This window comes from Myxocyprinus asiaticus, chromosome 14 (assembly GCF_019703515.2).
Source record: "Myxocyprinus asiaticus isolate MX2 ecotype Aquarium Trade chromosome 14, UBuf_Myxa_2, whole genome shotgun sequence".
NCBI classification, from domain to species: Eukaryota; Metazoa; Chordata; class Actinopteri; order Cypriniformes; family Catostomidae; genus Myxocyprinus; species Myxocyprinus asiaticus.
Genome location: NC_059357.1, coordinates 23422735 through 23438723, shown reverse-complemented (window position 1 = coordinate 23438723; position 15989 = coordinate 23422735). Strand labels below are relative to the sequence as shown.

The window sequence follows — 15989 nt, the reverse complement described above, 5'->3', positions numbered from 1 at the left end:
CCCTATTTAGTGAATACTCCCCCAGACATACGGATATAAAAGGAGCTGGTATGCAACCACTCATTCAGATTTGCTCTTCGGAGCCAAGCAGTTCTATTCATCTCTCTCTGCTGGATCTTACGCCGCATTTCAGTGGCTTCTCCCCCTCTGCATCTGTGGTTTGCAGAGAACGCCCCTGGGCACTTCGGCAGAACATTTAAAAGAGTATATTCTAAAAGAATATATTTTCTATCTGAAAGAGTGGCACACACGGAACATCTTTTTAAAGACGCGTCTTTTTAAAGATACCTTTCCGTTTGTGTGTTATTCCTGGTTGCGGTCGTTATCTCTCCGCTTCTGATGGCCACGATCGCTGTCTTACGTGTCTGGGCACTGCCCATGCGGAGACATCATTCATGGATGAGTCATGTCCTCATTGCGAAAACATCACCATGGCAACGTTGCGATCGCAGCTTGCTTTCGTTTTTTGTTTGCGTTCTACCAACGGATTTGAGGCCGCGTCGGTTAGCACTGGGGGCGATTTGGGGACATCAATGGGACCACCTCCGCCGGGTATCCCCCCACGGACCTTCCATTCCCCAGCACGCTCGCTTGCCCAGATCGAGCTCTCGCACGAGACTGGCGGCTCCACTCAGCGTGAGTTCGACTTCTCGTTCGGAGCTCTGGAAGACAATGAGTTATCGAGCGCAGCATCGGAGAGCAGGCTTGTCCAGTCTGACGCAGAGGCTTCGACTCGGCTTCCTCCTTCGGGAACGGTCGCCCAGTCTCACACCTACGCAGAAATGACGGACGTGCTTTCCCGGGCGACCACGACTGTCGGGCTAGAGTGGAACCCTCCACTCTCCCCTGAATCCTCGCAGCTCGACGATCGGTTCCTGGGCACGGGGTGCCGCCCACGGCCATGCCCCGCCCCCGTTCTTTTCTTCCCGGAAGTGCATGAGGAGCTGACAAGATCATGCGAGGCACCTTTTACTGCCCGGTCCCTGTCTTTCAGCTCCCCCACTCTCGCTACCCTCAATGGCAGAGTGGCCAGGGGGTATTCGGTGATCCCCCAGGTGGACAAGGCGCTCGCGGTGCACTTTTGTCCGCAGAGCGCCACCAACTGGCATGGCCGCCCGAGACTCCCGTCCAGGGCCTGTAGGTTTACGTCGTCCCTGATGGCTAGAGCCTACGGTGCCGCTGGACAAGCCACCTCTGCCCTACACGCCATGGCTCTCCTGCAAGTACACCAAGCCAAGGCGCTAAAAGAACTGCACGAGGGTAGTTCTGACCTCCTGCAGCAACGACACCGGCTCTGCTGCAGCCCAGCTCCGGCGTGGAGCCCTCCGAAGGAAGAAGACGACAGACCACTCCATCCCCGATGCCTAGGAGGCTGCGGCACCCAAAAGCCTGACAAAAGAATGGTTCCCTCGTCTCCTGGGTCACATATCTGGTGCGCATGGCCGTCGTCATGACCACCGTCCACCGTCCCATTTTGGCAGGTATGGCGCTCCAGCGGCGGAGCGCCATACCTTTGCATCAGTCAGCTGTGGCACAAGCACGCCCACACGGGATTGGTTCCAGTGGACTACGGGGACAAGATTCCTCCTCACCCCTCCTCGACCAATCTTATGGTGGGCGGCAGGAGCCAGGTAAGTGCTTCGATGTCCCTGGACTCAGCACGGCCACGGGGCTGGAGACCCCTTGATGTGGCACCTCGAGCTCAGCCCCGCCGCGATGCCCCAACCGCTGGTATGTCCGACGTGATCATTCCCTTGGTCCCCCTAGACCGGAGTTTGGGCGCATGGCTCATGCTTTCCAACCCGTCGCGATGGCTGACCCGGACCATCCGACTCGGCTACGCAATTCAGTTCACCAGGCACCCGCCCAGGTTCAGCGGTATCCTCTTCACCTCGGTGAAGGGTGAGAAGGGCGAGAACGCCACTACCTTGCGTGCAGAGATCGCTACCCTTCTGTGCAAGGGCGCGATAGAGCCTGTCCCTCCAGCCGTGATGAAGAAAGGGTTCTACAGCCCTTACTTCATCGTACCGAAGAAAGGCGGTGGGTTGCGACCAATCCTGGACCTGCGAGTACTGAAACAGTCTTTACACATACTCTTGTTCAAGATGCTGACGCAAAAACACATTCTAGCGAGCGTCCAGCATCAAGATTGGTTCGCAGCGGTAGACCTGAAGGATGCGTACTTTCATGTTTCGGCCTTACCTCGACACTTGCCTTCGTAGGCCAGGCGTACCAGTACAAGGTCCTCCCCTTTGGCCTGTCCTTGTCCCCTCGTGTCTTCACGAAGGTCGCAGAGGCTGCCCTTGCCCCGCTAAGGGAAGTGGGCATCCGCATCCTCAACTATCTCGATGACTGGCTAATCCTAGCTCACTCTCGAGAGTTGCTGTGCGCACACAGGGACCTCGTGCTCCGGCACCACAGCCGACTGGGGCTTCGGGTCAACTGGGAAAAGAGCAAGCTCTCCCCAGTTCAGAGCATCTCTTTTCTCGGTCTGGAGTCGGTCTCGATGACAGTGTGCCTCACGAATGAGCGCGCACAGTCGGTGCTGAACTGTCTGAAGGCGTTCAGACGGAGAACATCAGTTCCACTGAAACGTTTTCAGAGGCTCCTGGGGCATATGGCATCCTCAGAGGCGGCCTAACTGCTCGGGTTGATTCATATGAGACCGCTTCAGCACTGGCTTCAGACTTGAGTCCCGAGATGGGCATGGCGCCACGGGACACATCGCGTGGCCATCACGCCAATCTGTCACCGCCTCTTCAGCCCGTGGACCGACCTTGCATTTCTACGGGCAGGGGTTCCCCTAGAGCAGGTCTCCAGGCGTGTCGTGGTTACAACAGACGCCCCCAAGACGAGCTGGGGTGCCGTATGCAATGGGCACACAGCCGCCGGCTCCTGGACTGGCCCGTAGCTGCGTTGGTACATCAACTGCCCAGAGTTGTTGGCAGTACTGCTCGCCCTGCGGAGGTTTCGGCCATTGATCCTGGGCAAGCACGTGTTGGTCCAGACGGATAACACAGCATCGGTAGCGTTCATCAACCACCAAGGCAGTCTACGCTCCCATTGCATATCACAACTCGCCCGCCGTCTCCTCCTCTGGAGTCAGCAGCACCTCAAGTTGCTACAAGCCACTCACATCCTGGGCGACCTCAACACCACAGCAGAAGCGCTGTCACGTCAGGTTACCCTCAGGGGAGAATGGAGACTCCACCCTCAGGTGGTCCAGCTGATATGGAGTCGATTCAGTCGAGCACAGGTAGACCTGTTTGCTTCCCGGGAATCTTCCCTCTGCCCGCTCTGGTACGCCCTGACCGAGGCACCCCTCGGTATAGATGCACTGGCACACAGCTGGCCCCCTGGAATATGCAAATACGCGCTTCCCCCAGTGAGCCTACTTGCACAGACCTTGTGCAAGGTCAGGGAGGATGAGGAGCAGGTCATCCTAGTAGAACCCTACTGGCCCACCCAGACGTGGTTCTCGGATCTCACGCTTCTTGCGACTGCTGGACCTTCTTTCTCAGGGACGGGGCACCATCTGGCACCCATGACCAGACCTCTGGAATCTTCACGTCTGGCCCCTGGACGGGACGCGGAAGACCTAAGTGGCGAAAGACCTGCGGTGGTAGACACGATCACTCAGGCTAGGGCTCCCTCTACGAGGCACCTGTATGCCTTGAAGTGGCGTCTGTTCGCTAAGTGGCGTTCTTCCTGACGCAAAGACCCCCAGAGAAACGCAGTCGGATCAGTGCTTTCCTTTCTGCAGGAGAGGCTGGAGGGGTGGCTGTCCCCCTCCACCTTCAAGGTGTATGTAGCCACTATTTTGGCACATCACGATGCAGTAGATGATAAGTATTTGGGGAAACACGACTTGATCATCAGGTTCCTGAGAGGCGCTAGGAGGTTGAATCCCTCTAGACCGCGCCTCGTCCCCCCGTGGGACTTCTCTGTAGTCCTTCAGGGTCTACGGGGAGATCCCTTTGAGCCCATGGAGTCAGCTGAGCTTAAGGCACTCTCTTTGAAGACTGCCCTCCTGACTGCGCTCACTTCCATCAAGAGGGTAAGGGATCTGCAGGCGTTCTCTGTCATTGAATTGTGCCTGGAGTTCGGTCCGGGTTACTCTCACATGATCCTGAGACCCCGACCGGGCTATGTGCCCAATGTTCCCATGACCCCTTTTAGGGATCAGGTGGTGAACCTGCAAGCGCTGCCCCAGGAGGAGGCAGACCCAGCCTTGGCTTTGCTGTGTCCGGTGCGAGCTTTATGCATCTTTTTGGATCACACGCAGAGCTTTAGAAGCTCAGAGCAGCTCTTTGTCTGCTTTGGTGGACAGCAGAAAGGAAGCGCTCTCTCCAAACAGAGGATCGCCCACTGGGTCATTGACGTCCTCACGATGGCATATCAGGCTCAGGACATGCCACCCCCTGCGGGGTTACGAGCCCACTCTACCAAGAGTGTGGCGGCCTCCTGGGCCCTGGCCAGTGGCGCCTCTTTGGCAGACATCTGCAGAGCAGCAGGCTGGGCAGCACCCAACACCTTTGCAATGTTCTACAATCTCCGGGTTGAGCCGGTCTTGTCCCGAGTAGTGGCAGGCACGAGCAGGTAAGTTCCGGGACAATTGGCCAGGTCTACCATTGCGCATAGCACCTTTACCCTCCCTTGAGGAGAAGACATGCACTCTTGACTCCCAGTAGTGTTCACAGGCTGTGATCCCTGGATGACTTTCCTCCTTAGCCCTGTGGCAGTTGAGTTTGCGGAGAAACTCGCTGCCGGCTCAGTAAGTGCGCTAATGAGGCCCTGTACTGAGGTAGGTGCTCCGCATGCGATGATTCCCCGAAGGCAACCCCATGTGATATTTTCTGCAAAATTGTTTCCCTGTTGGTAAACTGCGTCTTCCTTGGGCAGGGGCCCCTCTGCCCCTGGTCGCCATGCTTTGTAGAAATTCCTCCCCCTTTGGGTAGGACCTACTATGGGACCTCTCCACGTGACATACTTACGACAAGACTCGGTAAGACCATGTGACGTATTCCACTCAAAATACCCCCCCCCCCCCTTTTTGGGTGAGGTGTGGTCTCCACGGTGTCTTAACCTTGGGACACCCCTTGACACAGACACTTATGGCTCCCAGTCAGTTAACAAATTCCACTCTTTTTGGGGAGAAAAGAGAGGAAAAAGAGGCCTTGGCTGGGCTAGCCTGTCCCTATAGTTGGGCAGTCGACTTGTTCCTGATGGACCGGTCGATGCTCATTAGAGCATTGGGGGAGGATATGTAACGGCCTGGTGCGCTGGCTATGAGGCACACAGCAGTCTGCCCATCACACACCGCCAGTTCACACAACACAGTTCAGCTAGTTGTGGCGTTTTGTATAGGGACCCTTAGTGTCACTACATCGACACAACATCGAGTGAGTGACTGATACGGAATGTCCTGGTTACTTTCGTAACCTCCATTCCCTGATGGAGGGAACGAGACATTGTGTCCCTCTTGCCACAACACTGAACTACCCACTGAAATGGCGGGGACCTGGTCTCGGTTCCTCAGCACAAAACCTGAATGAGTGGTTGCATACCAGCTCCTTTTTATACCCACATGTCCGGGGGAGTGGCATGAAAATTCCACTCGCCAATTCTCATTGACCTTTTTTCAAAAAAGAGAGGTGTTTGGGGCTCCCAAGAGTGACCCCTAGTGTCACTACATCGACACAACGTAGGTTACGAAAGTAACCAGGACGAAATTCACACCCAACTTCCTCTTTCTATAGGAAAATTTTAACACAGGAAATAAAATTGTGTTTGTCAAACCATTTCATGGGGACTTTAAAATGAGTGTGCACCATACTTATGAGCTCTGGACATTTAAAAAAAAGTCAGCATTCGTATGTGTATTGTTAGTTGTATTTGTGTGATTAACACTTCAAATGTTTTAAGCAACTTAACGCTTAATGCCTACTGAATGACACCAAGACTTATCATTGCTGTTTAGGAGCCAGTTGGTTAAAGAAACCATTCATTTACTGGGACAACAAAAGTAAATGAATTCTCAGCATGGTACCATCGGCTCATAGAAAAAAAAAATTTTTTTTCCCAAAATACTCCTGGAATGCCTTCTGACTGACCACTGCTGTTTCCTGTTGCTGCTGGATCCTCTCCCCATTTACACATGGGATGCAGAGCATCCCATATTCTCCCCAACCCCATTTTCCCATCAGCTTGCCTGATACCAGCCGTAGGCCATGTTGTATCTTACACAGAATCGAACGCCATTAATGTTTCAGCGTCTGGAGCCGCCGTCTCCAAGCCAGGATGTCGGGCAGGGACTCACTGGCCTTCCTGATCCACAGACGCACCCTGCAAATCATCTGTGAGTGACTTTATCATTCTCTCCAATTGCTACTCAATGTCTGTCTATATACTGAAGAAATAGTTCAGCCAAAAACGAAAATTGTCATCATTTACTTACTCTCAGGGGATCCAAAGCCATTTTACTTTCTTTCTTCTGCAGAAGATAAAAGGAGATATTTTAAAGAATGTCACAATCGATGATTTTAAAACAATAGCAAAATGTCATGATAGTTGTCCATGCAACTCGTGCGTCATATTCCTAGTCTTCTGAAGGCATACGATCAATTTTTATGATGAACAGACTGGAATTGAAGTTGTTATTAACTCTCAAATCTAATAATTGAAAAACTCATGTAAGCAGTGCAAAAATCTAGTATGGCAGCAGCATGTCTTTCAATTAAACTAATGAGGTTTTACGTGGATTTGTGCACTTTTTCCATTAGTTTAGAATTATTTGATTTGAGAGTGAATAACTACTTACGTTTCAGTCTGTTTATCATACAAAGCGATTGTGAGAGTAATTAATCTCAGAATTTAAATTTTTCAAGTATCCAAGGTTTATAGCTTTTTTCCAAATCATGACTAATAAAACAAAAACAAAATATTATGTAAGATGGCCACTCTGCTATGCAAATGCAGTAAAATATTTGATCAGAATTGTGTGAAACTTGCAGTTGCTAAAAAAATCCCCACTAAAACCAAGTAACTTTGAGGCCATTTTTCTCAGTCTGTGTTGTTCCTGCATTTTGCCTTTCTAGGCACTGTAGGTCACATTCCCAGTCACTGTTCATGCCTAGTCCTTCACTCTAGTGGACAGCTTAAGGGAAACTTTGAGAAAAATAACAAGAAATGAAATAAACATTAAGAAGATCATTAGGACCACATTGTGTGAGAAACCAGAGATACTTTAGCCCAAATTGAATGTCGAGAGCTTTTAATCTGACTATATGTGGATATGTTGATAGGCCTGTTGATGAAGGTATCCCGGAGAGCCAATCATGGGTAACGGCACGAGCCCAGGAGATGTCTCAGAAAGCAGGCAGCTGGAGTCCTGAAGGCCAGCACCCAAATGACACAGCAGATAACCGCAGACAATCTCAGGTACACTGAGCCTGCCCAATCTCATTTACACTGTATGGTAAATGAGATTGAGATAGTATGTAGAATGGAAGTGTTTAAATTTATGAGAGTAAATTGAAAAAAAGTGTATATATTTTTTTTATTCTTAAAGTAATAGTTCACCCAAAAATGAAAATTCTGTCATCATTTACTCACCTTCATACCATCTCAGATGTGTATGAATTTCTTTCTTCTGCTGAATACCAACAAAGATTTTTAAAAGAAAATCTCAGCTCTGTAGGAACACATAATGCCAGTGAATGGGTTCCAAAACTTTGAAGCTCCAAAAAGCACATAGAGGCAGCATAAAAGTAGTCCATAACACTCTACTGATTTAATCCATATCTTCTGAAGCGATCTAATCAGTTTTGGGTGAGAACAGACCAAATTGTAAATTTTTTTTTTTTTACTGTACATTTTGCCATTGCAGACTCTAGGTCATGATTTTAACCTCGATTACACTTCCTAGTGCTTGACACATGTGCAGAGCACAAGATGGCACTAAGAAGGGTAAAAAAGCTTGAAAAGATTTGTCAAGATTTATAGTGAAAATTGAGTTACACTTACTGGTCTGTTATCACCCAAAACCGATTAGATTCCTGCATAAGATATGGATTTAACCACTGGACTCTTATGGATTACTTTTATCCTACCTTTATGTGCTTTTTGGAGCTTCAAATTTTTGGACCCCATTCACTTGCATTGTAGGGATCTTCAGAGCTGAAATATTCTTCTAAAAATATTTGTTTGTGTTCTTTTATGGGTTTTTTTTTTTTTTTTTTTTTTTTTTGCTGTCAATGATGTCAAGTCAGTTTTATTTGTCTATCACTTTTCATAAAACATATTGTTTCAAAGAAGCTTTAAGTTTTAATACCCTGAGTGAGCAAGCCAAAGGCAATGTGCTAATGGGGAAAAAACTTTCCAACATGTTTAAGTAAGTCGAAGAAGAGAAAACTTTAGGAGAATCCAGACTCAGCTGATAGCTTACAGTAGAACAATAAATGTCCAAATCAGCAAGTTCCACAGACTACTGCATACAAAAAACTGTTTTATCAGGAGCACTATTTTATCAGCTATGGATTGCATTATTTGCACTGCTGAACAGCACTACCTATTCTGCACTCACAGCATAATAACAGACATTCATGTAGTGCCACACCATAGGAAATCTCAGTGGATCAATAATGTTTTCTCTGCCTCTATTAGACAGTGAATCAGATATTCACAGTCTTTTTATAGAGGGTATCCATTGGGGCAGTTTGTTTTCATAACCCTGAATGCCTGGTCTGTCTACCCCCCCATCCATATGCATTTAATTGGAGGACAGCAACAAAGGCCCTTCTCTGTTGCTGAGTAAAAACACAATTCGGTGGACTATCTTCAGCACTTTCTTTGTCTTATTCTTTTTCTTATATTTCTCTCAGTCTGTCTCTCCTATTGTTATTGTTTTTAAAAAATGTATTCACACATGTCTGCTTCTTCGGTGAAGCTCATGTCATTGAACATATATGCATCCATATTCGACTGTCTAGGAAGGATGTTTCAACCCTTCTGCAGTCAATTGTAGTGTCAGGAAGCGAGACACTCCTGCCCAGCTAAACTCTACATCAAATCATCACAGTACCCTGCTGAAAAGACCAGCTTAGGGGGCGTTTACACGACAACGTTTTCAACTAAAAACTGAAAACTTTTTATGCATTTTGGCTGTTCGTTTACACAACAACGGCGTTTTGGGACCTGAAAACGCAAACTTTTGAAAACGGGTTTCAAAGTGCAAGTTTTTGAAAACGATGCCGTTATCGTCTCCGTGTAAACATACAACAACGCGAATTCGTGAAAACGATTACATCATGCGCACGCGTATTACGTGTTAAGTCTATAGGCATGCGCGCTAGTACTTCAGAACAACGCGCGAGACATTCAAAACTACAATGGCGGACTACAGGACTGTGTTTCTGCTCAAGATTTTGAGTTTATTGACGCTTCTCCAGCAAAATGTAGATTTACTGCATCACTACTACGACCAGCGATCGCCATCTTCATTGTTTGTATTCAACGCTATGTGGAAGAATGCTTTTGTGCGCAGGCGCGTGGTGTTTCTTTACAAAGTGACATTGCCAACTACTGGCCTGGCATGCATAATACAGCGTTTTTAGTCATTTTTGCGGATCCGTGTGAATGGGGATCGTTTTGACAACGTTGTCATCTGTACGCGAAACTTTTCAAAAACGCAAAGGAAAATCTTTTCCGTTCTTAGTACATCGTTGTCGTGTAAACGTTTACATGACATGATGTGCTAAAAACAGAAACGTTTTCTTCCACAGAGCGGTGAAAACAAACAATGAAGATGGTGAAAGCATCGAGAAATTTTGCCTGGACAAAATCTTGAGCAGCACAAAACACAGTCCTGTAGTCCTCCATTGTAATTTTGAATGTCTTGCGTGTTGTTTTGAAGTACTCACGCGCATGCCTATAGACTGAACATGTAATACGCGTGCACATGACGTCATCGTTTTCACAATTTTTTTGTACGTTTTTGTATGATTACACGGAGACGATAACTGCATCGTTTTCAAAAATTTGCACTTTGAAACCTGTTTTCAAAAGTTTGCATTTTCAGGCCCCAAAACACCATTGTCGTGTAAACGAACAGCCAAAACGCATAAAAGGTTTTCCGGTTTTAGTTGAAAACGTTGTCGTGTAAACGGCCCTTTAGACCATACATTTTTATGCTGGTTGACCAAGGAAGTCTTGCTGGTTAGCCTAGTTATGAAGCCTTCTGGCCCTGGAAACACCAGGACCAGCATCCGATTCCTAGTATGTTCTATGTGAGAAGTGTACAGTCTGTGCCAGTTTGTGGCAAGAACTATCTCTTAGCAGGAAAATAATTTGAAATACTAACAATCTCCTGGGCTGGTTGCATAAGCATAGCCTAAACTTGCATAAACATAAATTGCATGAACTTAAAGGAGTAGTTCACCCAAAAAGTTACTCACCCTCATGCCATCCCAGATGTTTATGAGTCTTTCTTCTGCTGAACACAAACAAAGAATATTTCATCTCTGTAGGTCAATGCAATGCAAGTGAATGGGTACCAAAATTTTGAAGCTCCAAAAGCACATAAAGGCAGCATAAAAGTAATTCATAAGTAATACATATTTTCAGAAGTGATATGATAGGTGTGGGTGAGAAACAGATCAATATTTAAGTCCTTTTTTACTATCAAGCCCCACTTTCACATTCTTCTTCTTTTGTTTTTGGCGATTCACATTTTTTGTGCATATCACCACCTACTGGGCAGGGAGGAGAATTTATAGTGAAAAGGGACTTAAATATTGATCTGTTTCTCACCCACACTTATCATATCACTTCTAAAGATATAGCCACTAGAGTCTTGTGAATTACTTTTATGGTGCCTTTATGTGCAATTTGGAGCTTCAAAATTTTGGTATGCATTTACTTGCATTGTGAGGATATACAGAGTTGAAATATTCTTCTAAAAATCTTTGCTTGTGTTCAGCAGAAGAAAGAAAGTCATAAACATCTGAGATGGCATAAAGATGAGTAAATGAGAGAATTTTCATTTTTGGGTGAACTATCCCTTTAAGTCTCTGTCTATCAATTAGTCTGATAAGGACAGTCTAAATCATGTTGCATTGTAGGAACAATAAGACAAAGAACAACCTGAATGGCCGACAGTGGGCACTCAAAAAAAAAAAAAAAAAGAAAAGAAAAAAAAAAAAAACTGGGACAAAATGCATCCTGCATGGGACCTTGAGACATCATCATTCGGATAAAATATGGGACATCCTGGCTAACAGGGTACAGTTTGCAACCGAAAATACATTACCTCACATGGCCATCACCCAAGCTCCACTTGGACAGATGCAGTCTTTTTTTTTTTTGGTCTTAATTTAGACCGATTTTTTTAATGCAACGAATTTAGACCGAAGTTCTAAAGACCGAACTAACTTGTAAGACTAGTACAAAACAGATGTATGCATCTGGCCCCTTATCTTCTATGAATGATCCTGTGAATTAAGCCCTGCATGTATTTTACCAATTAAGAGTTTCAAATCCTACGTCTTACAAACCCAACTAAAAGACTTGCAGAACAGAGGCTGGGGCAGGGCTGTCCTGCTACCCGTGCATCTCCCCACAGTGTGAAGGGAAAGCTAAAGGTGGAGATGTTCTCCTTCCATCCATAGGCCTGTCTCTCAGACCCCTGGCATTACGCTTTTACCTGCTGTCCCTGGGCAGTCATGCATGGTCTCCCTCTGTTTCTGCAGATAGTAGAGATGAGAGAGATGGGGCGTGACGGGTACTCGGACACTGAGCACTATCTGCCGATGGAAGGCCATGGCAGGGCTGCTTCCATGCCTCGACTCCCAGCAGACAACCAAGTGAGCGCCTCATCCTGTCATTCCTTCATGTGTTCTCCCCTGTTATTTCTACCCCTGTTTTTCCACATCTGCTGGTCCTCCGAACAACCATTGCTGCCTTCACATTAAACATATATGCCCATTGACCAGATCAAACAAAGAGAACCCCTATAGCATCTGCAGACCAAGCAAATTATGTCCTGTACAACCGAACGTGTTTTTTTTTTTTTTGGTTCTTTTTCTGAAATCAGTTATGGTGTTATGTCACTAGATCATAACTAATCATCATAATGGAGGATTAGACATGGGAAACATTATTGTAAATTGTAAGAGAAAAGGCTTTACTTGTGATTTGTGCAAAAGTAAATAAAGGTCATTGTTGTTGTAGCACTTCAAAAACTGCTACGATATTAACAACGAGCCACACAAAAATTATTTTGCAAAAGTGTAGGTAAAATAACGTGTTTCTGTGAAACCAGGTTGGAATCACGGCAGCTGTAGCATTGACACTCATTGACCATCAGTATTTGATTGTATTTGATAAAGGCTTCATAAACAGACCTGTTTTAAATATGTACAGTATTTTAGTTATTTGTAATCATTCAAATATGTGTTTGATGGGATGTATTGGAGAATACATTTTTACATTCAAACACTGTCTTATTAAGTGTCTAGATATGTGATATCTAGCATGTTACAAAATGCATCCTCATTAATAATAAATGCATATTTAATGCAGGTCTAGGATCAGGTAGAAATAAAGGGCTTTTTTTCTTTATCACCTGCTTATCTATTATTGTTGGCCTCTGAAAAGCCACCTCCTCATTCTGTACAGACTTTACCAGCCTTTACCATGCGCTCCAATTATTGTTGCGGTTACACACACATATAAAGTGACACACTTTATACCAAACTTTATACACTTAGGGTAGGATTTATTTTATTTTCTTTATTAAAACTGAAGTGTGTCATTGCTGTGCTACTGGTGTCACCAAATGGAATTGGAAAAATAATCCCTGTTTTCAGACATATTCCAGAAACTCACCCTGTCTTTCATTGGTTGTCCAACCCCAAAATCACACCATTGGTTGAGCCAATGTTGCAGGATGGGTCGCTCAAAACAAACAGAGGAATGTTTAATAGTGCCACAGAGACACAGTTTCACAATTATAGGTGAAATCAACCTACAAATGGCACTCTTATAGTTGTCTAAAATTCTATAAGAATTTTAAAATATAACATAAAATTTTTTTTGCACACATCAGCTTTAAATGGTCATTTTCTGAATAAATCTTCCTCTTTTGCTGTCTCCTTGTGTTTTCTATGAATATAGCTTTCCCTCTCACCTTTTCCTCCTTTAGTTTCTTTAAATCATTTTTTTTTTTTTTTTTTTTTTTGGCTAATCTTTCTGACTTCCTCAGTAAAAAGGTTCATAAATGTTCTATAATTGTCTTAATGGGATAGTTCACCCAAAAATGAAAATTCTCTCATCATTTACTCAACCTCATGCCATCCCAGATGTGTATGACTTTCTTTCTTCTGCAGAACACAAACAAAGATATTTAGAAGAATATCTCAGCTCTGTTGGTCCATACAATGCAAGTGAATGAAGGCCAGAACTTTCAAGCACCAAAAATCACAAAGGCAGAATAAAAATATTCCATAAGACTCCAGTGGTTAAATCTATATCTTCAGAAGCGATATGATGGGTGTGGGTGAGAAACAGATCAATATTTAAGTCCTTTTTGTTCTATAAATCTCTTCTTTCACTTTCAAAGTGGAGATTTATAGTAAAAAAGGACCTAAATATTGATCTGATTCTCATCCAAAAGCAATAGCATCACTTCAGAAGACATTTAATAAACCACTGGTGTCTTATGGATTACTTTTATGCTGTCTTAATGTGATTTTTGGAGCTTCAGAGTTCTGGTCACCATTCACTTGCATTGTCTCTAAAAATCTTTGTTTGTGTTAAGCAGAAGAAAGAAAGTCATACACATCTGGGATGGCATGAGGGTGAGTAAATGAGATAATTTTCATTTTTGGGTGAACTAACCCTTTAACAGTGTTTTACCATAGTAAATCAAGCTAAATGTTTAACTTTATAGCAGTGCTAAAGTTCTTATTTTTAAATCAGCTCTGCTTTCTTTTGCCCACATTTGAATAATATTTATTCAGGGTCATACAGCTCTGTGAAATTTGAGGCTGGGTTGAAGCAATGACTTGGGAGTTGGTACGGATATGTGTGTTTGTGTAAGCATGTGTTTATACTGTGTGTTTTGCTATTTCCAAAATATATGTGTATATTTGTTGGTGTTACTTTTAACATATACTTAAACACTAGTGTGAGACTGATTTTCGTACATTTCAGAAGCCATGAAAAGTACAAGAATTTTGTTGGTGTGGTCTCATGCTATACGTACTTTGTGTGCGTGCACTGTTGTAGTATACCTCTTTTATGGCCACTGTGTTTTGTGATCACTGTACTGTACCTCACCATATCATTTTGTGTGCTGTATTGTCATGTTGTGTGTTGATGATGTTATCATGGTGCCTCTAACACTGGCTCTGGCCCTCAGTGTGTGTGTGCTGCTGTGGTAAGTGTCTTTTTCTGTCTCCACTGCTTCTGTGTCTAACCAGGTTCTCTGTCTCTCTTTCTTTCTGTCTCTCTTTCTATTTATATATCTCTCTCCTTGTTCCCTCCCCTCTTTTACTCTCTCTGCATGTACCCCATCTTCACCATTTTCTTGTTTTTGAGTTTGATCTCTCTCCGTCCCTGTTTCTCTGTCATTCCTGGGGTCACCTACTGTTATTGTGCTCTGTCTTGTGTAAATGCTGCCCCTATGTGCTTTTTATGTGTGTATTTGTATGGACATTTTTGTGGCTTGTTTGTATGGAAATGGCTGTGTAGCAGCCACGGAGGAAAGGACGGCATAGGGGTGATAATCTCATTGTATGTGCAATCTCTTTCTCTCTCCCTCTTTTATTCTTTCGTTCTCTCCCTTACTCTCTCTCTCCCTCTCTCTCTTTGACCCTCTCTCACACTGACATCTGTCTATCTGTCTATATGGGACCTATTCTCAGGAAACTGTGCCATTTGTACCTGAAAACGACAGGAAGAAATACTGGAAAGTAATTTAAGGACATTTTTTATCAATATTTTTATCATTTCATTTGAAAAAGGTAACTACTGAAAGTTTAAGTACCAGGGCTACAACCAATATTCAGATTAGTAGTCAATAATTATAGGTTTATCAGAGGGTGATTCTTAAACTACTACACTTAATCCTAAATATGTTGTTAAATCATTAATTGTTATTTATGGTTTTTAACCCTAATCCTGAAGTGCTACATTATTTCAACCCTTGTCACAGTAAGTTTAGAAATTCATATCATTTGAATAATTTATTGAGTAAATTTATGTAGTATCACTCTGTTTCTGTGTTCCTTGAAATACATCACACTTTATAACTGACAAAAAAAAAACAATGAAATTACATTTATCTTTCAACAAGTTTTGCACAAAACACTATTCAACCCTGTTACATTCAAAGTGTTTGGTGTTGAAGGTCAGTACACAAATGGCTAATATCTGGGTTATCTAGCCAGTTGAACTGCACCAAGCCACATTATTCACTTTTCCTAATATATATATATATATATATATATATATATATATATATATATATATATATATATATATATATATATATATATATATATAAACGTTTGCATACTCTGGCAGAAATTGTGAAATTTTGGCATTGATTTTGAAAATATGACTGATCATGCAAAAAAAAACCTGTCTTTTATTTAAGGATAGTGATCATATGAAGCCATTTATTATCACATAGTTGTTTGGCTCTTTTTTAAATCATAATGATAACAGAAATCACCCAAATGGCCCTGATCAAAAGTTTACATACCCTTGAATGTTTGGCCTTGTTACAGACACACAAGGTGACACACACAGGTTTAAATGGCAATTAAAGGTTAATTTCCCACACCTGTGGCTTTTTAAATTGCAATTAGTGTCTGTGTATAAATAGTCAATGAGTTTGTTAGCTCTCACGTGGATGCACTGAGCAGGCTAGATACTGAGCCATGGGGAGCAAAAAAGAACTGTCAAAAGATCTGCGTAAGAAGGTA

The 15989-nt window shown here is 44.0% G+C and overlaps 1 protein-coding gene across 1 annotated transcript in view; it reads left to right on the top strand.

Moving 5' to 3' along the window:
- LOC127451684 (voltage-dependent P/Q-type calcium channel subunit alpha-1A-like) overlaps positions 1 to 15989 on the top strand; it is a 131725-nt gene that overhangs the window by 98433 nt on the left and 17303 nt on the right. Inside the window, exons 44-47 of the mRNA XM_051716557.1 lie at positions 6249 to 6358; positions 7305 to 7440; positions 11748 to 11861; positions 14752 to 14793. Of these exons, the coding sequence (XP_051572517.1) occupies positions 6249 to 6358; positions 7305 to 7440; positions 11748 to 11861; positions 14752 to 14793 (402 nt within the window). The remainder of the gene's footprint in view (positions 1 to 6248; positions 6359 to 7304; positions 7441 to 11747; positions 11862 to 14751; positions 14794 to 15989) is intronic.